At 42.4% G+C, this 22,714-nt stretch overlaps 1 protein-coding gene across 1 annotated transcript in view; it reads right to left on the bottom strand.

The window, feature by feature from the left end:
- Positions 1–22,714, bottom strand: part of GLMN (glomulin, FKBP associated protein) — a 148,966-nt gene that overhangs the window by 70,151 nt on the left and 56,101 nt on the right. Inside the window, exon 7 of the mRNA XM_086951669.1 lies at positions 22,077–22,186. Coding sequence (XP_086807795.1) covers positions 22,077–22,186 — 110 coding nt within the window. The remainder of the gene's footprint in view (positions 1–22,076; positions 22,187–22,714) is intronic.

Below are 22,714 nucleotides of genomic sequence, written 5' to 3'. Positions count from 1 at the left end.
CCTCTTCAAGCATGTAGCTTCAGTGAAGCACATCTCCTTCGTCCATCCATTTGCTTTCCTTATCAGGAGGAACTGTACAGGAATGAGCAACAGCATGAGACTTCCTTACCACCAACACTATGACAGGGTCTTGTGGTGGGTCCTTTATTAGAAAAAGCGAACCTTGGTCTGCTGCTCTGTATTCTGTCTGCAACAATAATGAAGCAGACTTTGCAGAGTCAGGAGTCAAGAGCAGTTCCACTGTTTGTTCCATACGGCCAAGGGCAAATCTCAAGAGGGGTTTGGAAGTTGTTCTGAGGTGTTACGTTTAAAAAATAAAACAGTGAGAACTGGTATGGGTATCTTCAATTTTGCTCCAATCCTTACCAAACCCCAATAAAGGTATTTATATCATCAATAGGCGAAACATGGGAAGGCAGCAGTTAACCAGTCTCAGAGAAGAATACCTGAGGTCAGTACTGGTCAGATATAAGACCAAGGGCTAAATTACACAACCACCTCAGAGAAGCAACGATCATTTGCGCCCGCTTTATGCACTCCCAGTGAACTTTGGTATTACAGGAGGAGCTGCAGATGTTGTGAGGCCCCTTTTGTAATACAGATATCGCTGGAGCACATGTAGCACCAGTGCTGTCATTAGAAGGCGCTCCCTCATTTTCATGGGGGCATGGCTCCATTAAAATGAGGGAATTACTTTGCCTCCGTGTCCGCGTCATATTACCCATGTGGTCGCAGAGGCAAACGACTTTAGCAAGCATGAGAAATAACAGTACCAAAGCATTCCAATAAACAGTCAACATTGAGCAATTTAACCAGTCATATTATTTCATGTTTCTACAATCAGAAGATTTTAAATCTTTATTTTCAAATTTTCTTACACAGCTTTAAAATAAAGAAAATTAGAGTGGTACACTGTCAGGGATCATAACATGAAATAATTGTCACATGAATGCAATATGATAAATAAAACTTAGACACAACCGCAGGCATGATGTTCACAGTATCCTAACAGGTAGATGCATTCTTCTCCCGGGACCATAGTGGCCATCTATACACAGTCTATGTTATATATCATTCAGTATTTCAAAGACCCACAATGTATCATATAATGGCTGTTGTGGATGTGTGTCAAATAAGGAGGCAGTGTCTTGTTCGGAGGTGTGTCTCATCACCCCATTCCCGCTGGGACTATACCGCTTTCTACCTGAGAGGCAAGTGTCTAGTGCATAGTTTCAATATACATCTTATAAGAGGCCCAGATATCCTTAGAGCATGAAGAACTAGGCATAAGGTTAGCGTAGATTTCACAGTTTACATTGCAATAAGCCAGGCTACGTAACCACCCCTGTAAGGTAGGTGCAGTTCGTCTGCCCCATAAAAGCGCTATTTCACGTTTAGCTAGTAATAACCCAAGGGTTGCAAATCTCCTGATCTTTTTAGGAAAGTTAAATAGTGTACCCCAGGAGTGCTATTTCTGGTGTGGGGATAGGCGTCAGTGCAGTCATGGCTCCCAGCGTGTTATGTATTTGTTGCCAATCTGTCTGTAGCTTGGGACAAGTCCATGTAAGATGTGCAAAGTCTGCATAAGGGGCGGAACATTTCAGACAATTGTGAGATCTGGAGGGGTCAATTTTGTGCGCCATGGTGGGGGTATGGTAGAGTCGGAGGAGGAACTTAAAGGAAATAAGCTTATGTCTACTATTGAGGGAGATTTCCCTTGTTACCACGCAGCACTTTTCCCATTGTTCATCCGTGATTGGACGACCTAGGTCTCGTTCCCATGCTGTGCGTATCCCTTCATCTATCACCAGCTTCAGACTAGAGCAGGACCTGTACAGTTTGAAAATGAGGTGAGTGACTGTCTCACTCTCAATTATGAATGTGAGTGGGGCAAGAGCTTCCGGTGCAATTGGGTAAATGGTTGATGTGGCACGTAGGGGCGAGCGAATTCGTTGCATTACAAAGTTATCCATAAAGGAGTTTTCATGGAATCGGGCTTCGACAGTCACCGTATAAATCCCCTATCCTTGTAATATAAATTTGGCTAACGTGCTTTGTACAAGCGTTTCACCTGTAATGGGGAGCCAAAGAGGATTTGGGAGAATCTGGAGAATACAGCACTGTAGCGCTCAACAGTCTCCGTAATCTAATCTGTCCCACGCCCAACTAGTAGTGGAAACGGTTTGTTTGTTGCACGGGTCTCTAGGAACGCCCTTCGGTAGCACAGTGGTCAACTTTCGGGGAAGCACAAGATCAGCTTCTGGTCTCAGAAATGGAATTTTCGCATCCGGATGATACCACGCAAATCCATACCTACACTGGGCCACTAAATAATATAAGTGGAGATCAGGAACTCCATATCCCCCCCTATCGCACGGGAGAGTAAGTATCTGTCAGGGGACGCGAGGCCTCTTCCCCCCCACACCAATCGAATGAGGTGCGTACGTAAATGTGAAAAGAAATTCTTAGTGAGTGGGATGGGAATGTTATTAAAAAGATACAAAAAATTGGGGAGCACTATCATTTTGAGTATAGCGACCCTGCCTGCCATTGATAACGGTAGACGTAGCCAGCGTTCCACCTTCGTTTTTAAGTTGCTTACAGCGCGTCCATAATTCAAGCTGATAATGCTAGCAGTGTCTAAGTGCACTTGGATACCTAAGTATTTAACTGCATCATGGCATCACACCACAATCCCATGGAGTCCTGCTAGACGTTAACGGAAAGATTACTGATTTGTGCCAGTTGATGCCCAACCCTGATAAAGTGGCCAAATCGAAGTATTTCTCCGATGATCGGTTCAAGATTTTCTTGCGGGTGTCGTACATAAATAGGCGGTCCGGTTTTAGGTTTAAACCTATAATAACTGATGAAACCCCCCTAAATGGCAATAGCCCTCACCAGTGTAAACATATAAAACACTGAAAAAGCACCTGCACAACCACAAACTAAATGCCATTCAAAGAAAGGAAAAGGAGAGTGAAAGAGTAATTTTTTTTCTTCCTGCAGGGGCCAATTACAATGTAACCTTGTTGTACAAGTTAGAATCAAGAAAAACCGGGTTAACGTTATTCTGCTTGAGTTTTGTTGTTCAGGGATGTCACTAAAATATTGTTTCTACTTCGTTTTGCTTTTTCAGTTTTGTGGTCTTTGGTCTAACCATGCAGTGTTTAGAAGCATGTTTTTGGTTTTGTTTAATTATTTTATAAACTGTAGAGATTCAGGAAATTTCAAAATCATGTTTGATATTTTTGCTGCGTTTGATTCTTTCACTGATAAGTAAAATGGCTGGTTTCATTAGAATCTATACCAATATGTACTATCACATTTAGCCACAGAGAGTGGTTAAAAACCCTTGATACATCAGCCCCCAGTTTCAAGTGAGTCAGTGTTGATAGTGGGTGAACTGCCAAAACCTCAGGTTTTAAACATTCAAAGCAAGTTATAGTGACAAGTTTATGTAAAAAGAGTGCTATCAGTAAGCATAGTGATGAAAATAGGACAATAGACTTTTGGAAAACATGGAACGCAGTGTCACTTGTAATGCCGCTGCAAAATGGTTCTTTCCAAGTTCAACAAAGATTGGAGTGATATTATTTGTATTTTTAGTGATTCAGTTACGTATATGAAAAAGATGTGTGGTGACCTGTCAAAATCGATACCTGAGCTGAAGTACTTCCCTGTAAGAGATCCTTGCTACTTGTTAGATGGGATGCTGAAAGCATCTTTACAATCGTCAGAGTTAATGAAGATTGCTATTGACTTTTTGGTCCATTCTTGGTCACTGTTTTGTAATGCGCGGGAACTAAAACGCAAATATTTCTCATTTTGTACTTTGTGTGGCATCAAAGAAAGAGTCATCCCAACTGTGTCACTTATCTGATGCTTCTCAGTCCAAGGGACTGTGAATGCTATATCATCCATGTGGCAACCGTTTACAGAATTTTTGCTGAGTGATGATGCAAAAGGCAAGAAATGTGAGGATCTTTTGTCGCATATTTATAGTGATGTGAAAAAAAGTACACTCTACTGCATTCTTAGATTTTTACAGGAAAACAGAACTGCTGTAGTGGACATAATAAAAAACTAGCGCCTGAAAACACCCTTGTGTGAGAAGTTGGCCTGGAATATGTTGTCCACTATTCTAGTGGGCACCTTGCACCATTCCAAACGACCTTTATTGATGGTAGGTTTAAAGACAAACTATATAGAAAGCTATGCTAGTGGTAGCTGTGGAGAGCAGCCTTCAGGCTAAGTGTTTTACCAGTCTATAATCCCATGAATGACCAAATGAAAGGAGAACCACACCAGGTATATATGTAAAATATAAGTATTTATTCTAAACACATCCCCACATCCCTCTAGTCTCTTTATGAGGCTAGAGGCAAAAGTACATCAGTTAAACTTATTTAGCACACAGTAAAGAACCACCCAAGGTAGTGACACAGGGGACCCACGGGGGACACGTGCAGTGTCTAAACACAGCAGCGAATCAACATTTACTTCTATGAGGAAAGTTGCGGTGGGAAAATTACAAAGGAAGGACACTTAGAAGAGGAGTTGGAGCAAACCCCTTTAGAACTAGGCAGTTCTAGAGAAGTATTGTATGATGTACTACAATAAGTTTGATTTGCAAATATGTATTTGGACCTCATATACACTGTATGTATACTGTCTATATACCATGCACTATCAGTGAAGAAAGCAAGCAATAATAACATCAAAACTCTCCATAAACACCAGAAAAACCCTGTTTCTGTTGTTTTTAATGGCGTGAATTTGTGTAACCACTGATAACCACATTTTTTAAGGTATTGAAATCACTTGAAAACATTGAGAAAAAACACCAGAATTTAGCAAAAATAAAACTGAAAACAGGAAAGCCCATACATAAAGAATGTTGTTGTCTGCATAGAGTGAGACTAATAAGGGTCCTGTGTTAAATTGTAATCCACGGTGGAGATGCCCCTCCTGAAAATGTCAGATCAGTGAATCCGTAGCCAATATAAATAAAAGGGGGGAAAGTGGGCATCCCTGTTGTGTGCCACGTGACAACGAAAAGGGTTTAGATAGTGTGCCATTTAAACGGAGCCTCGTGGTGGGTCTGCTATATAATAGAGCAGTAGTGGCAATAAAGCCTGCTGGCATTCCCACACGGTGCATAACCGAAAGGAAAAAAGGCCATTCTAAAGAATCAAAGGCCTTCTCTGCATCCAGCAGTACAGCCGCGGCAGGGACTTTCGGGTCTGTTCTGTGTATGACAGCTAATATAGTTCTGCGATTTAGCGAAGTGGAACGAATCCAGACTGCGCTGGGGATATAATAAATTCCATTGGTTGAGAAAGCCGCTGGCGAGCACCTCAGCCAATATTTTATAGTCCAGATTCAAGAGTGAGAGGGGTCTATAGGAGCGGCATAGGGAGGGGTCATTGCCAGGTTTGAGAAGGAGAATAATGACTGCTTCTCGATATGTGGGGAAAAGAATTTGCCTCTCGAGCGCCTCTGAGTACACTTCTATCAAGTGAGGCGCAAGAATATCTTTGTAAGCCTTATAGAAGTCTCAGGTAAATCCATCTAGGCCAGGGGCCGATGACCCCGGAGTGCCTCTATCGTGCCAATAACCTCTGTTTCGATATGGGCTCAGCTAAGAAGTCTAACATGTATTTTTCCAGATATACCAGCGCGATTTCAGACAAATAAGCATTGAGGTCACTTCCTATATTAGAACTGTACAAGGCCTTAAAATAATCCAGAAAGGTGTCTCGAATTTCCGGGGTGGAGGAGATCACTGATGGGAGGGAGTGCGCAGCTCAGTGATGTAGGCCCTACTGTATGGGGTGCGGAGCATTTGTGCTAGCACTCTACCAGGTCTCTCGCCCTCTCCGTATCTTCTGGCAGATTGATATTTCCCCAAATCTAACAGTTCTCTGTCTGCAGCCTTGCGAAATTCGATTAAAAGGGCTAACCACTTTCGGGTGTTATTGAGGTCTCTTACATTCCAGGACATAAGAGACAAACCAGAGGGTCCAGCAGTATTACTCAGTTGTGCCATAGTGAGTGTACATTAAGAAAGACGTGAATAAATTGCTAACTAAAAAGGTATGTGTAGTATTCCATGTTAGTAGGGCATTCCATGTTAGAATTGTTATTATACATTCTCACTGTAACATTCTCTGTGTTACCTGGATCAGATCTTACTGGTGTTATGCTGAAGGTGGTTGTCTAAGCTGTCTCTCTGAATAAACTTCTCTACCAATCACTTGGATTCCTTGAAGTGATTTCTACATGAATTTTGGATAATGAAGTCATTATCAGGAGGGACAACATAGACAGGAGGTGAAGCGTTTGGATCAAGCTTGATGCCAAGATCATGTTGGTGAGGCCAACATAATAGGGATGCACCCTTAGAAGAAACGTAAACTTTCCCTTTAATAGACCTGTCTTTAAACTTGATGTCTGCCCACATGTAACCTTCAATATCAATCTTCTTGCCAGTGTACCCACCAGGGTTTACATTAGGTGGTAGTAACTTGGTAGAGCGCCAATAGCGATCAAAAACATTTTTGCCAATTAAAGTGTACCAAGCACAAGAATCTATTAACATAGAGATCTCTTTACCATTAATAGTAATAATGTCAGAGGGAAATCCTTCACATTTTGAATCACCTACACATAACAGGGTGTTGATTTCGGAAGGTTGTTCATCATCCTCACATTCTTCGTAAGATAAAAAGTTCACTTTCTGAGAAGACCTACACATTTTGCTAAAATGGCCAGATTTTTTACACTTGACACAGATTTTGTTCCACGCAGGACATCCCCTATAGTTGCCTACATGGTCGTTTGCGCCACATCTATAGCAAATAATTTGAGACTTTTTGGTAGGAAATCTATTTTCTCTCCCAGAAAAGTCCTTTTTAAAAGGAAAGGGAGTTTTCTTAAAATTATTGGTAACTTTTATCAATGAAACCTCAGGAATCACTACTTTATTTTTGACATCTTGGTTCCTGATTTCATTGACAAACAGTTCAGACTGTTCTATGCCCTTGGCAATGTTTAATACAGCACTGAGAGAAGAATCAGTACCCATCCAGAGACGTTCTTGAATTTTTTTACTCTTAGTGCGCATCATGATTTGATCTCTAAGGACCTGTTCGAAGTTTATAGTTTCAAACGCGCAGGACCCAGCTAAAGTGCGCAAAGCAGCCACGTAATTTTCTATGGATTCATCATCCTTTTGTATTCTGGAATAAAATTTAAACCTTTCCATTACTACATTGATTCTCCTTCCAAATCTAGTACTTAGTTGCTTTATGACTACTTCAAAGATATTCACATCACCAGAACCAACATCCTCAATGGGGGGTAAACTTTCTAACTCTTTGAGTCCTGCACCACCTAAGCAGTTTTTTAACAAAGCTAACTTCCTTTTAGGAGAACAACCATCCTCTTCAATGACATCGACATAAGCTAAAAATGTGGGGTACCAAAGGTCCCATTCAACTTTTGGATCACCAGCAGTGGGTAAAAAATGCGCAGGAGAAGTAATATTGTTAGACATTATGAATCAAAAGTAGCTTTCTATATGATAAGTGACCAAAATTGTAAGTAGAGATATACCCAAAATAATAAAAGTAGTCACCGTTGTCTGTAGTCACCGTTGTCTATAGTACAGGAAACATCCACAGTCAAATTTCAATTTTCTGTGTTTAAAAAAAAAAAAAAAAAAAGAAAGTGGAAATCGTAGGGAACAGAGTACTTTGCAGTGAAAATGAGAGAAAAAAATAACGAAGGGTTAAAGTCAGTCAGCGTGGAAAGAAATCCGATCGTGGTTTCTTTGCTCTGGATTACTATGTGATTGTGGTTGTTATGGAAACGGAGAAATGCTAATAATCAAGATGGCCGCTGAGACGCATGCGTAGGGACGCGATGCGTGGTGACGTCACAGAGCAGAGTTGTGTTTCTTAGTTGCAGGTCGGTGCCGGAAGAGCACGGGAAGAAGCGCGCAGCGCGCGTTCGGTGAGTTCTTTGCCTCTTTTGAATAATGCAGCGAAGATGAAATTTAAACAGCGCGTGTTCAGTAACTCTGAAAATTGAACTACGCAATGTCACAACGGGGCCAGATACAACGGGAAAACATCCTTAAAAATATCGGTAGCAAGGAAACACAATACAGTACACGAGCAGTGCTCGATAGTTAGAAACGGTTTTCCAATCAAAGAGAGCTCCCAAGTAAAAGCGAAAACAGAATAAATAGGGTATAACTCCCGCTGGTGCAATCAAAGCACTTGATATTTAGAACAGCCGCTGGTGCAATCTTCATACACACAAAAAAAAAATGGTAAATACCTGGTAAATTGAGCTGTAAAGGCGAACGCTGTCAGTTTTTCAAAATGTCTTCAATTTTAATCTTGACAAACACAAGATTCTTCTCTGGGTCACTGGGTTAAAGATCCCGTTCGTCGCCAAATTCATGTAGAAATCACTTCAAGGAATCCAAGTGATTGGTAGAGAAGTTTATTCAGAGAGACAGCTTAGACAACCACCTTCAGCATAACACCAGTAGGATCTGATCCAGGTAACACAGAGAATGTTACAGTGAGAATGTATAATAACAATTCTAACATGGAATGCCCTACTAACATGGAATACTACAGTATCATGTGACAGTGACCATTGTTGAGAATAGTTGAAAATGCGTAAACAGTGCAAATTTCCCTCCCACCACCCAGCCTCGACCTGACCCAAGTAAGAAAATATCATAACAAAACATTCAACTGGTAGTACCAAATGACTGTATGAATGTATGAATGACCCCAGAAGTGCACTTCCGCAAAAACTGAAACAAGAACAAGGTATACACCTTGAGGGGTGGCAACTCCACGTCGGCCAGACAAACAATTTATGAAAATATAGCAGTATAGTATGCATTATCCCATTACTTCAACACACTCCGTATGAGAGGCTAATGTTGTCCTGTTAACCAGTACTCAAGTTGGAAAAAAGATCCACACTGGCATCAGAACTGCTATGCGGAGGAGAGGTACCCCCATTCCCTGTCTAAGCCCATTATTGTTCCGCTTGTAAGAGTGGCAAAATTCCTGCGCCTCTGTAGGGTTGTCGAAAATGCGGTAACGGCCTCTCACATCCACTTTTTATCTGGCAGGGTATAGCATTCCATATTTCAATCCCAAGTTTCTGAGGGTGGCCTTCACCCCGTTGAACTTGCGGCAGGCATCTTGGACCTTTAACGTGAAAACCAGAAAGAAGGTACGTTTGAAGCCCTGCCAGATGTTGTCCCCCGTTCCCGGGCAAGGCGTAGTACAGAATCTCGATCTCGGAAATTTATGATCCTCGCAATGATGGGTCTCGGTGGGAGGCCAGGGTTAGGCCTGGGGCCGAGGGACCAGTGCGCACATTCTATGACAAATCCCGGGGTGAAGGCATCGCTACCAAACAAGTCAGATAGTAAGTGTTCCATAAATAGGTCCATCCTCCCAGTAGCAGCAGTCTCCAGTATGCCTAAAATATGAATGTTGTTGCGCCAGCTTGGTGCTTACAGGTCCTCTTTTTTAATTGCAACTTCTTTCAGGATTTGCTCCACTCTGACCAGGCACTTCAGTGACTGTGCTGTGCCGTCCTCAATGTCTGAAACGCGGGCCTCTGCAACATCCAGGCGTCTATCATGTTGGACTTTGGCCTCCATGTCAGCCAGGCTTTTGTCAATGCGTCAAATCGCCCATCGAGGGCCTTAAAACCAGCCCTCATTTCCTGGAGCATTGATGCAGACAATGAAGGGAGGTCGTCTACTCGGTCCGCACTCTGAGCATTGTCCGCCATGGTGGGGGTCTCTTCTGTTGTTCCGTCTGTAAGTTTTCCAAAGGGCCCATGCCGGGGTGTAGTGGTGCAATGTGGATGCAGAGTGACGGACAGGCCCTGGTCGCATTCGGCGGGTCCAGACACCACAAGGAGTCAAGCAGGTTGTGCACAGCAGTGGGAGAAGGGGATAGTTGAGAACTTGGCGCAGTTCACAGCCGCCCCGACAGGAGAGAGCACGATGGGTAGTGCCTAGTACAGTCTGCGCAGCCAGATACCCATGTCCCGGACTGCTTTTTAGTGCGTATCCTCTGCCTTTGCTGTGCTCTTCACCTGGCCGCCAGGAGGACCCAGTTGTAGGGGACAGTTGAGCATCAGGAGCGCGCAGTCTTGGACCCACCAGAATTCGATTGGGCTGCAGTGCAAGTGCGTAGATCGCAAGGTCACTGACCGCGGTAAGTGTTGAAAGATGGAAGGGGGTGCACAGGGACGTCACATCAGGGATAGAGATATGTCCATTATATGAGGTTCTCAGTTCAAGGACGCCGTGTGGTAGCGGCTCGCTCACAGGTCCGGGAGCAGGCTCAGGCGGGCACCCGACATCGGAGGCGTGTATGGTAGCAAGCAGGCCTCAAGAAGAGATTCGAAGGGGCCACAGAGCCGAGCGGCCAGTCGTTGCATGTTTGGGGTAGGCACCAGAAGGGCTTCCTCCAACCGTCGCCTACGCTCCTGCACTCGTTATTTAATGCAGCGAGGCATGCAGTTGGCCCTGTCCCCAACGCCGCCTCCCAGAAATGGCGAGTGTGTTCAGTGCGGAACGGGCGCGGCCGACCAGGCCGACTGCAGAGCCCGTTCGTGGCGCATGGGGAGCTGTGAGTCACCTCAGCGGGTCCGCAACTAGCCAGATTGCCACAGCCACAAGGCCCCGCTCACCTACCATCCAGGCAGTTCACCGATCCTCCAGCAGCTGGGCCCAAGTCGCCGTGTCCAGCCTCCAAGGTGATCTCTAACCTGTTTTAAAAGTGCAGGGGGCTTACTGCCTGCACAGAGACACACAGAGCATCTTCTAAACAGCTACTCAGTATTTCTCTTGAATGCACCGCCATAGGGGCAGCAGGAGTTTGTGGCTACCCCAAGGGCGTTGAAATTAGAGCGCTTGGAAAAGAAGTTAATAAGGACGAGGTTACACGGTCATACATTGGCCAAGTACCTACGGTCTAATGTTATTCCAGTTGGCTTACAAGTTCGGAATGAACCAGCGATTTTATTAGAGAACCCAAAGATCAAAGAAAATGTTAGTTTTGTGTCCAATACCTGTTCAAGACATTGGATGGTTTTGGGCATTGAAACAGCTGTGGAAGAGGTAGAACGTCTGACCAAGGAGATAGCCGATCTCAGAAGAGAGATCATTGATGACAAGGCCCTGGTGAATGCGAAAGAGGCTTTGGAGAGACTAGAAAAAACCATTCGAGAATTTGATATATATACTCAGAGCACCAACTTGGATAAGGTAACGAGGGACATCCAAATATACGACAAAAAGACCACCTATCCCTATCTCCAAGAAGGGTACTACGTGAGAGACCAAAGAGGGGGTATATCAAGCAGGGGCAGAGGAGGGTACAGGAAATATAACACCTTCTCAGGGTCATCTTTTGGGAACAGCTCGGATAGTGATTCCGAACGCCCCGGTACTAGTACAAGTGCACCCTCCAACAATAATTTTGCCCAGAATTATTCTGAACAACATCCTTTTTTAGGCCAGGATCAATGGTGGGGCCCACAAGGAAGGGGCCACCCCTGGGGGAGACCCAGGGGATCACTAGGGGTTACCTGTAATTAGGGAACAGTGAGAGGGAAGAAACAACCCCAACTCCAACAGGAATATCACGGAGAAATTCGAACGCGACAAAAACATTACAGATGGTAGTACATCAATCAGATAACCCTGTAATAAATTTGTCAGATCATGAGCTAACTCCCCTAGAACAAGATGTTCTATCAAAGGGTCTATCATTTGTCCCCACATCCATGCCTAATAACTTCAATTTAAAAATTGAATTACAACAGTTCTTCAGAAAAGTGCGACTCAAGCACTATTTCCTCAAAATCTCTCATAATCCGGTCTTTTCCGGTAGTGGTTTAAGACCTCCATCGAGGTTCAATCCCCCAAAACACTTGTTGGACCACAAGATAGTAGCATTCGAACAAGTGGTACTACGTGATGTAGAGGATGTACTTGCTGGACGCCAATATGTCCCCTATATTATGAGTAAGTAAGAAAAAGAGGCCTTACATGCCCTAAAGAACAACACCAATATCGTAATAAAGCCCGCTGATAAGGGTGGGGCCATTGTTGTCCAGAGTATAGATAAATATAAGTGTGAAATACTCTTGCAACTCGCAGTGGAGGGGAACTATACCTTACTGAAGAAAGATCCTACAAAAGAAATTAGCCAGATCATAATACAATAACAAGTACAGCCATGAATGAGGGGCTAATTACGAAACAAGAGCTTGAGTTTTTGAATAATAAACATCCGAGAATGCCAACTATATATACCCTCCCGAAGGTACATAAACGGATGGTGGACACTCCTGGGCGACCCATTATTTCGGGTTGTGGTTCACTTTTGGAACCTTTATGTAAATATATAGATGTTTTTCTAAAACCCATAGCAACATCTACGCCCACTTATCTACGTGATACAACGCAAACGATCCAGTTGGTAGACGGACGTCCTTATGACCAGACTATGTGTTTGCTAGCCACTATGGCTATCACAGCCCTCTATACTAATAGTCCTCAAAAAGCAGCTTTGGCTTGTATAGAGACAATCCTGAATCGGAGAACGGCACCCCATAGGGTCCAAACGGAGTTTATTATTAAACTACTCACCGTAGCCATGACCAAAACATTTTTCATGTTTCAAAATAAATATTATGTACAGACCAAAGGTGTAGCAATGGGGGCCAGCTTTGCCCCTAATTTGGCAATAATATTTATGAGTGAATATGAACATGAATATGTGCTGAATCAGAATAATCCGTATCGAAACCACATCTCTTTGTGGGCCCGATACATTGATGACGTCTTCCTAATTTGGGAAGGCGACAAGGAGGTTTTGCAACAGTTCGATGGATGGCTCAATACCTGTTCAGAAGACATCCAGTTCACACTTGAGTATGACAAAGTTTCCATCAATTTTCTCGATATCCAAATCAAAGCAGAATCTGGCCCCTTTTAAATATAAAATCAGAATACAATTTTTGCGCAATTACCGCCCTGCTAGAATTACGACTTGTGTGAGGCAATAAAGATATATACTGTTAGGAGTTCCCTTTGGTGCGCAATCTGTAATTATGTGTACACTGCTATCCGGACTAGATCCTATTTGATAAAGGAGGGTTTTGCGGCATAATAATAATAAATTCGCCATAGGCCTTAGTGCAGTCAAATCTATATAGTATGAACAGACTTTAAATTAAAATAAAGGAAAGGTGAATTGACATAAATAGTAATTCTTTTTGCTCTCATTAATTTAGAGTCAGACTACTGGAATAAAGATTCTAAGGACTCGTTTCTATCGTCAATTGACCAGACTCACTAAAATCAACACGTGACTAAGTGCGTAGAAAGTCATTTTGCAGAAATAAATCAGGTACATCTTTAATGTAGAGCAGTTAAGATAATGTTTAAAAGTATATGGTTGGACATTAATATCTAAAAAAGATCGTATGTCTATTTTTCAGCATATCAGACTCGATACTAATGAAATTAAAACTGTCGCCATAGGAAGCGAAGTCTCTGTGTTGATTCGTCAACTTGTCAATTATTATGTAAGTAAAAATGGGTGTATCCTTTTTCACTAGTAAGGGTAACTTTAGGGTGAGTGTATAGGTACTTTATCTACATCTATATCTATTTTGTTTTCTTGATTCTTTTCTTTCCGAAGCATTAGTTTCTAATATGGAGCTGTTGGCCTGGGAACCTTACAGAAAAACTATCATAGTTAGGAATGTAACAAAAATGTGTATACTTTAAGTGACTATTTTATATAAGTATACTTAGTTTAACCAATATGGAACAAGGATCATCCATAAGGTAACCTGGCATGTGTAAAGTAAAAAATTAGATGGTCTGGCCTTAATTTAAATTGAGTGGTTGCACTAAGATGTTAACACTGTATATATATATACATCCGTATTGTAAATGTTATAGACCCTCGAATACAGAAACAGAAACTGTATTGTAAATAGCTGAAATTAATGTGTGTGTATGAGCTGTTGATACATCTACATTTTTTGTCTTTGTTTTGTTTTTTTAGGTTATATCACTTTTTCTATTTATATAAAATGTACGAATGACGGTCACCTGACGAAGGCCTTGGGCCGAAACGCGCGTAGTTCCATTCAACCGCATTGCCTTCACCAATTATTCCAACGACTGAATATCTCGTATATCACTGGGTTAATTTGTTTTTGAAATTGTGGTTATGTAATTTTTCTGTTTTCACTATTGTCCTTGTACGTCTTTAGCTGTAAATAACCAATTTTTTGCTTGTGTTTGAACATTATGTATTATATACAAATGTTTTTTAAATGTGGAAAATGAAATAAATAAGTAAATGAAATTTATACAAAGGATAAAAATAACAAACAAATATACTATAATCAAAATAAAAAGATTGAAGAATTTTTGTATAACTCGCTGTTTCAGCACACATTTATTTGAATGTTGTGGAGGGTCTATCATTTTGTTTAGATTCTGATCTAGGGATTATCTATGCCCTTGTAGTTTGCTACACTTTTTTTCTCTACATAGAATCTGGCACCTTATACACAAGCCTGTATAGGAAGAGTAGTGAGAGGAACACACTCCTGAGATACACGAGTCATCATCCCCGTAACCTCAGGGATAATTTGCCGTTTGGCCAATTTCTGAGGTTACGGAGGAATTGTACTAAAAAAGAGGATTATTTTGAAGAATCCTCTCTCCTGATCAGTAGGTTGGTTGAACGGGGGTATCCATTACGTCTTTTGAAAAAGGCTCGTAAACGAGCATGGCATAACCACCGGGAACACCTACTGAATGGTCAACCTAAGGAGACAACTGAAGAACGATTAGTTTGTGTGACTACATTCAATACTAAGAGCAGTGCGATAAAGAAAACGATAAACCACCACTGGCACTTAGTTAAGGAGGAACTTGGGGGAATGTCCCCTCCTCTACACGCATTCAGGAAAGGTAAGAATATCAGGGATCATTTAGTAAAATCCCTTTTGCCCACCACTCAGCAAGTAAGCCAAACGACCCTGTGGGGTCTCCCACCGGTATTAGGACACACTAAATGGGGTGTATGCAAGGCATGTCCGCTCACTTTGGAATGTACTACCTTCACCCATAATGACCAGGTATACACACTTAAGGAACACAGTAACTGCAATACCACAGGGGTGATTTATGCCATCATATGCCCCTGTGGTTTTATGTATGTGGGTCAAACCATTCAGAAAATTAAGTGTTGTATTTTAAAACATACCAGCAGGATACGCTGCAAAACACCAGGGGCTCCTTTAGTGGAATATTTTACCACATTTGAACATGATCCAAATAGTTTGAGATGGTGGGTCATTGAAAAAGTGAGAGCAAATCCAAGAGGAGGAGACCTCAGCAGTATTTTGAGTAAAAGGGAGTGTAAGTGGATACATTCTTTGGATACTGTCAACAAATGGCTGAATGAGATGGAGGAGATTAATAGACATGTCCCTCTTGAGGGTATAGAGGGTTTGGATTTATTGACTTACAAGACTGCCTTATTGATCTAATATGTATTCCATCTCATAAGACATGCTACTGATTTCTTGTTTCTCTTGTTCAAAATGTATTTTATGTCTGAATTGTTATATGTATGGCAATGTTTTATTGTACGTTTGTCGATTTAACAACATGTATAAAGTAATGAACCTACGTCCCTCAGGGGGACAGGTTTTTATGTTGTATCAATACTATAATGGGACCTAAAAACATCTGTACCTATAAGTTTTATTAAACGTACTGAAGGGTCTTGCTTAGCATGTGAATTGCCGCTTGACCTCGTTCATCGTTCAGTTTTTAGAGCGATTATAGTAAAGACCAAATGGCAAGACTATAGAAGGATAAAGGCGGTCCCCCTATCCAAAATGGCAACCTCAGCAGTATTCAATCACCGTAGTAGTGGTCCTTTTTCGACTTTATTTAGATAATTGATCCTCCGAAATTGGTGAACTAGTGAAAATCTAAGCACCCCTTCCTCCATGGCCCTTCCGTCTCTAATAGCCAAGGACGGACTCGCGGTGCTTTCCCATTCCAAAATGGCGACCACAGCAGTTTTCGAATGCCGTAATAGTGATCAATTTTGTTTAACCCTAATAATTGATCCCCCGAACACGGTGAAATAATGAATATCATGGCATCCTCCTTCCTGGATCGATAAGTAATTGACAGATTTATGAACAGAAAGGGACGTATGTTTTCAGTCTCCTTTCTATGTTGTGTTCATATGCCGGGTGATCCAGAATGCCGGCTGTTGCAAACAGGTACAGACTTTTCAGAAACCCAGCTTACCGACCAGAAGGCTATTGAGCACGGTAAGCCACTTGGGAGGTCACTTTTGGGAAAAACATGATTATAGAGGGCACTATAGCTAATATCTGATCCTTATTTTCCTTCGCAGTGGTCTGACTTTGATAGGACCACCGCCGCATTAAACTAAAAACGCCATTATTTTTTTATGAGAGAAACCCCGCTATCAACGCCATTAACTTAAACAGGTAACGATATTGTCCCATATCCCCGGCTCAACATCCCGGTTGAACGATAAAGTTGTTGATACATAATAGGCTTTTTATTGATTAATATTTAGGGATAACACTGTCCACTAGAAAGGACTAAGGACTCCTAGCCGGCCTAAATCCCATGAGCATTATCACCATGATGGAGGCAAGGTACTGCCAATTCTTTGTTGAAATATGTAACCTGAAGCGTAAACTTAGCACCAGGTTTTAAATAAGACTGTATTATCATCATTGTTTTGTAGGAGGCAATACCATTGATGGGAACATGGATTCATAATATATGTACCACCTCCTCCTTGAGGGTAAGCAATTAGGGCCCGTCTATGGGCCTTCTAAACCCTCTTTATTGATTTTAAGTGCAACAGCTTATATACATACATATATTCTCTTTTCTCATAGGGTCATCAATAAAGGTTTGGTTGCCCTTTGTTTTATAGTCCTGGCCCAGGCATAAATTACTGTTAGGCCCTAAGTCGAGTCAAAACGTTGACGCCCTTGATATTGAACCTGAACCCACATGTTTCTGCTTTATGTCATGTGCAACATCATCTATGACACATTGTGTGCTTCTATTGAAAAACTATGAACATTATAGAATGAATTGTATTTATGGCCAGGTTGAACAGGACGGATAATTGCAGATCCGCACTGTAGCGACAGGGTAATTTTAGTCTATTTTCAGACTGGTGGTGACTATAATTTACTACCATTTCAGTCCTAGTTGCATTTGCGTTTATTTGTAGGGCTTAACTATGTGCTTTGACAGGGTTTAGTGCCTTTTTCCTTTTTCTCTGGCCTACAGCCCGAAAGCTAGAGAGAAGCCATTTTGTATCTCTGCCTCGGCTGTCCGAGGCGCTTGCAGGGTAAAGGTAATGTTTAGAATTCATCCTGTTGTTCGCTAGAGTGGAACCGGTCAAGACTGGCCCTTATCGAAGGAATGCGTTTGTCTCCCCGGCTCTAGACGTAATACGCAGGTGGCCACTGCGGAGGGCGAAGGGGGCCGGGGACTGGTACAGGAATTCGGTGGGAGTCGGCCTAATGCCGGAATTTTCCATAGAGAAAGTGAGCTCTATATTATCAAGAAGCGAGTAGAGAGAGAGAGCAACGTGTGGAGAAGACCGAAGAAGTTGGTCTGAAGGCTGGTGCATAGAGATTGATACCATCAGCTAATCGAAATCCTGAAGTGAAGAAAGAGAGTGATCGAAAGTCCTGTAGTGACATCATACAGGAGTGGCAGAGACTAAGACCAGAAGAGGGTTCGAGTATTCTGGAACCATGGCAGCGTAGACGAGGCATAGAGGTGCAGACGTGTATTTGTGAGTCATAGAGGGAGAGCAGAGTCCCAAGCGCATAGAAGAGAGCGAGAGAGGCGCATCAGCTCCGCTGCTGAGATGGAAAGACACACTTCTAAGGTGAGGCGTTCTGAGCTTAGTGTAGAATGCATTTAACTTCATCTTTAATCCCCTTTTTAGGTCATAGGTATCGACTAACTTAGTTTATTTGTCTTTTGTTCATTCTGTCATGTTTAATTGTAGAATAAAGATTTAATGACCAATACCTTTGAATGTTGTTTTCATGAATGAGATTAACCTTTCCTTTTAACCAGGTGCTGACATACAGAAGGATGGGGTATGCCCTTCTGCAAAGGTAACTGATGATTGGGGGAGAGTGTGAACTTCATTTGGGAAATAACTCTTAAAGGTGAACCCCTATTAGTTATCCCCATTAGTGTAGATCGTCGGGTGACGTTAAAGAGATCGTCGGGTGACGTTAAAGAGATTGTCGGGTGACGTTAAAGAGACAGTCTTACGGGACTATAAAGATAGATATAAAATGAGGTAAATATAGGATAAGATATGGAATCCATTAGGTGTTAGTGGTATGTTTGACTATACAGGCATGTAAATAGCTTCTTTTCACTTTCTCAGGTGAGTATTCTAGATGTCTTGTAAATAGTGGCCTGGGAAGAGTATCGTTATGTGACGGCTGGGTTAGCCACGGTTGGTGAGCTGCCTGTTTTGAGAATCCGGTCGTTACACGCACTGTCATGTATAAAATGTTTTTGAATATATTTTTATGTCACTAATTCTTGGAAATTCTTTTTCTTTCCTTCATCACCTAACACTACTCAACTCACTCTTTTCTATTTTTGCACGCTCCTCTTGAGGGCAACTACTAGGACTCCTATGTATTGTCAGTCAATTGCATTTTTTATTCTGAGGCAATGAATGAATAAATTGCCCATGATTTATATGTATGCTGTTGCTTTCTCTGTATTGGTGCATTCATTGACTTGGAGTAGATTTCTGTGGTATTCGTGTATGTATCGTGCGTGTGTGTCTCGTGTGTGTGGCGCGTGTATGTGTGTGGCGCGTGTATGGTGTGCGAATGAAGAGCGTGCATGGCGTGCGAGTGTAGAGTGCGTGGAAGGTTGTTTGTAGAATGCAGTGGGAGTCAGTTACTGGAGGGGAAGGCGGAGGAGGCTCCTGTGCTCATGTTGCTGTACTACTTGCTACTCATAAATAAAGAAGAAGATCAAACAAGCAATCCTGTCTGCGTGTCCCTGCTTACAATACATGGCGACGAGGATGGGATCTACAGCGACAGCAACATTGAGCACTAATTTTTTGGGGGATTCTTCCAACTTTACATTATTCATGAAATAATGCTCAACTAACTTCAGAACGGTAACTATCCAGCGAGCGGCGATCTTCTCGGCAATTTGGTACGTTAACATTTTTTTTACCTCCAAATACACTATTCGACATAGTGCATTTTTCAAGTTGTCTTCCTAACCAGCATCGGCATCGGCGCGCGCAAGCTGTTATTTCTTAAGCGTGGAACCCCAGAGTGTCGTCACTACGCTGAGCGTCATCACGTGACTCCATCACATCGTCACCACGCTGAGTGTTTTCAGTGACATCTTCTTCACGCACAGCGGCGATTTTTGTTGTCTACTGTATCCTAGCAACGTGCTAACGGAGCAACGCGTCAATTTCACAACGCGTTAAGGAAATAACGCGTCTACAAAGGATTTTTGTCAAATACCAATTGCCGGATGCTGATTTCAACGCCGGATACCGTTTTAATATAAACAACTGTGAATTACCATTTTTAATTTTATTTAAACTTTGGTGAACTGTTCGGGCAACATAATTATAGATGTATTTTCAAGAGAGGGTGTACCTGGAATATTGGTTTCGGATAATGGTCCCCAATTTGTTTCACAAAAAATGGAAGAGTTTTTATTGGTGATGGGCATTAAGCACATTAAATCATCATTATACCACCCAGAAGGTAATGGCCAGGTTGAGCGCTTCAACAGGGTGGTCAAGGAAGTGATTGAATTAGCATTAAGTGCAGGGTTACCCTGGAGGAAGGCTTTGCAAGAGAGGTTGACTGCCTATCGTGTAACTCCCCACTCAGCTACAGGGAAGACACCTTTTGAAATTTTGAGAGGCAGGAAACCATTTACGGGGTTGGTTCCCTGGTGGTTAAGGAAGAGAAATGATAAAATGCAATGTAACACTAAGGACATTGATGAAGAAGTCAGATCTGAAGTCAAAAGGTATCAAGACCGCAATCAGCAGTATCACGGTAACAGATGTAACTGGCCACTAGTTAAGATAGGTCAGATGGTTAGGGTGAAGAATCCTAGAAAGGTATTGAAAGGTGAAAGTGTATGGTCCAAACCTTTAAAGGTAATGAAGGTTTTTGGTAGTGCTGTTGAATTGGAAGATGGCAAAAGATGGAATTTTCGCCAATTGAGCTTTTGTAATGAGAGGAGGGGTGTGGTTGGTGTACATTCTGATGGTGGGTCTTGTAGTGGTTACTTGTTAGGCGATGATTTTGGTTTGGTAAAGGATTTGGGGTTGAGGTTGACTGGCAATGCAGGTATGTGTGAGCCTAGTTGTGGAACTGGTAACGGTATTAGAGATGTTGATGACGTTGGTCCATCTGGTGCTAGAGATGTTATAGATGTTGATGGTGTTGGATCATCTCGTTCAAATGTTGACATTAGTGGTGAATGTCTTCGCCGTGGCGATAGAGTAAGGAAGATGCCAGCTAGGTTTTTGGATTTTAAGTTAGGGTGATTCTTCCGATGGTTCTTAAGTTCTTTGAGGAGGAGGGTGTGTGGTATTCGTGTATGTATCGTGCGTGTGTGTCTCGTGTGTGTGGCGCGTGTATGTGTGTGGCGCGTGTATGGTGTGCGAATGAAGAGCGTGCATGGCGTGCGAGTGTAGAGTGCGTGGAAGGTTGTTTGTAGAATGCAGTGGGAGTCAGTTACTGGAGGGGAAGGCGGAGGAGGCTCCTGTGCTCATGTTGCTGTACTACTTGCTTCTCATAAATAAAGAAGAAGATCAAACAAGCAATCCTGTCTGCGTGTCCCTGCTTACAATAATTTCCATACTCAAGAAATACTTATTTGGTGACTTAGTACTGACTAATTGTGGTATTGATAAGAGATAGTCCACGGACCATTGTTTATTAATATTGTATAATACCCCAAGGGCAGCACATTCTTCCTGATAGGGGACACTTTCCACCTTTGCACTTGGCACACCTGCTTTAAGGTGCGCTGTGGCGCAAACATGGAAAGTGTACCCTATCTATAATACAGGCACAGGAAGGAGGGTATCTATACCTTAGACTGGTCCTATTAGAACTAGATTGTCTACCATGATGTCCGGAGTGTCTTGAATGAGAATGAGATTCCTGCTGGATCTTAATCTAGAGTTAGATCGCCTATTCCTGCACAGAGTATGGGGTTTAGGTTGCTTGAGTGGTCAATATGATGTGTAGAGGCTCCAACGGGGACTTTGGTAGGTGAGTGGACTTCAAGGCTACTAAAGACTAGAGATGTAGATGGGTCTGGGATGAAGTGTGGCAAGACTGATCTGCTAGGTGGGGGGGGGGGGGGATACAGAGTCAGAAGATCTGAGTACCCTTCTCAGATCTTAAAGGCAATGGACCAAAAGGAGGTGAAGGTTCCCTATGCCTTGAAATCGAAGGGGAAGACAATTGCCCACTTGGTTGTGGTCTTGACATCGATGGAGCCTTCCCTTGAAGTGTCTACATCAGCCATACATGTGTTTGACCTTTAGTGTCTCAAAAGTGAGGGGGTTGGTACAGTACTTGTTTTCAACGTCAATGGTCTCGAAAAAGGAAAAATAAATTACATTTGGCCATTTCTAACCTTTAACAGGCTACAATAACAATTGTATTTTTAATTTAAGCACATTTTCCCATGGAAAAGCTTTGTGCAGATGTACATATGTACTTTTCTTTTTTTACATATATGGCAAAGTGCTGTGGAATTCCACATTTGGCTGGGACAATTCAGTACTCGTGGCTTTGACGAGGGTTCCCTGGAAGAGAAAAATATTTTGATCATAATTAACTGCTATTAAAAACCGACCCACCTATCAGAATGTACGAGTAGATCTGTTTCCACACCGTCAGGAAGCGACAGCACCATGTGAAGGAGGGGAACCAGGCGTGATCCTGAAAACCACCTTATGCCATGTTCTGTCTGAAAATTAAATGGTAGAAAGGGAAAGTCTAATTTAAATTCAATTTAAATCTTGCCCTTCAACTTCCACTAGCATATATGGGTTTATGTAGACCTTTCTCACCCACTGGAAGGATTAAGAAACCCCTCGCTTGCTAGCATATTTTACAATCCTACATGTGCACATGTAAACAGCACACTCCACATACCCAAAACAATAAATAGAATTCAAATTATACATAATAAAACATCTTAGATATTTACAGTCTAAAAATCCGACTTTGCAAATCAATCACCTACTGAGGTCGAGCAGTAGGCAGCTCTCCCTGCTGCCTATCCGGCTGCCCCTGAGAAAACCACACATGTTCTGTGGCACAGAAGGAACTGGTGCATAGGCAGGCAGGTTGTATGGGAATGTAAAGGCACTCTGCCACAGTTACTAGTCCTGCTGCAGCATTTGGAGCATTGCAGAAAGACTGATATGGCATCAAAGTGGAGTGTTGCAGGATAAACTGTCTGGGACGTGGCTGGAGCGCTACTGGTTACTAG

This window comes from Lissotriton vulgaris, unplaced genomic scaffold (assembly GCF_964263255.1).
Source record: "Lissotriton vulgaris unplaced genomic scaffold, aLisVul1.2 SCAFFOLD_1729, whole genome shotgun sequence".
In the NCBI taxonomy this organism is placed as follows: Eukaryota; Metazoa; Chordata; class Amphibia; order Caudata; family Salamandridae; genus Lissotriton; species Lissotriton vulgaris.
Note: the sequence above shows the minus strand (reverse complement) of the source record. Positions and strands in the feature narration are given on the sequence as shown.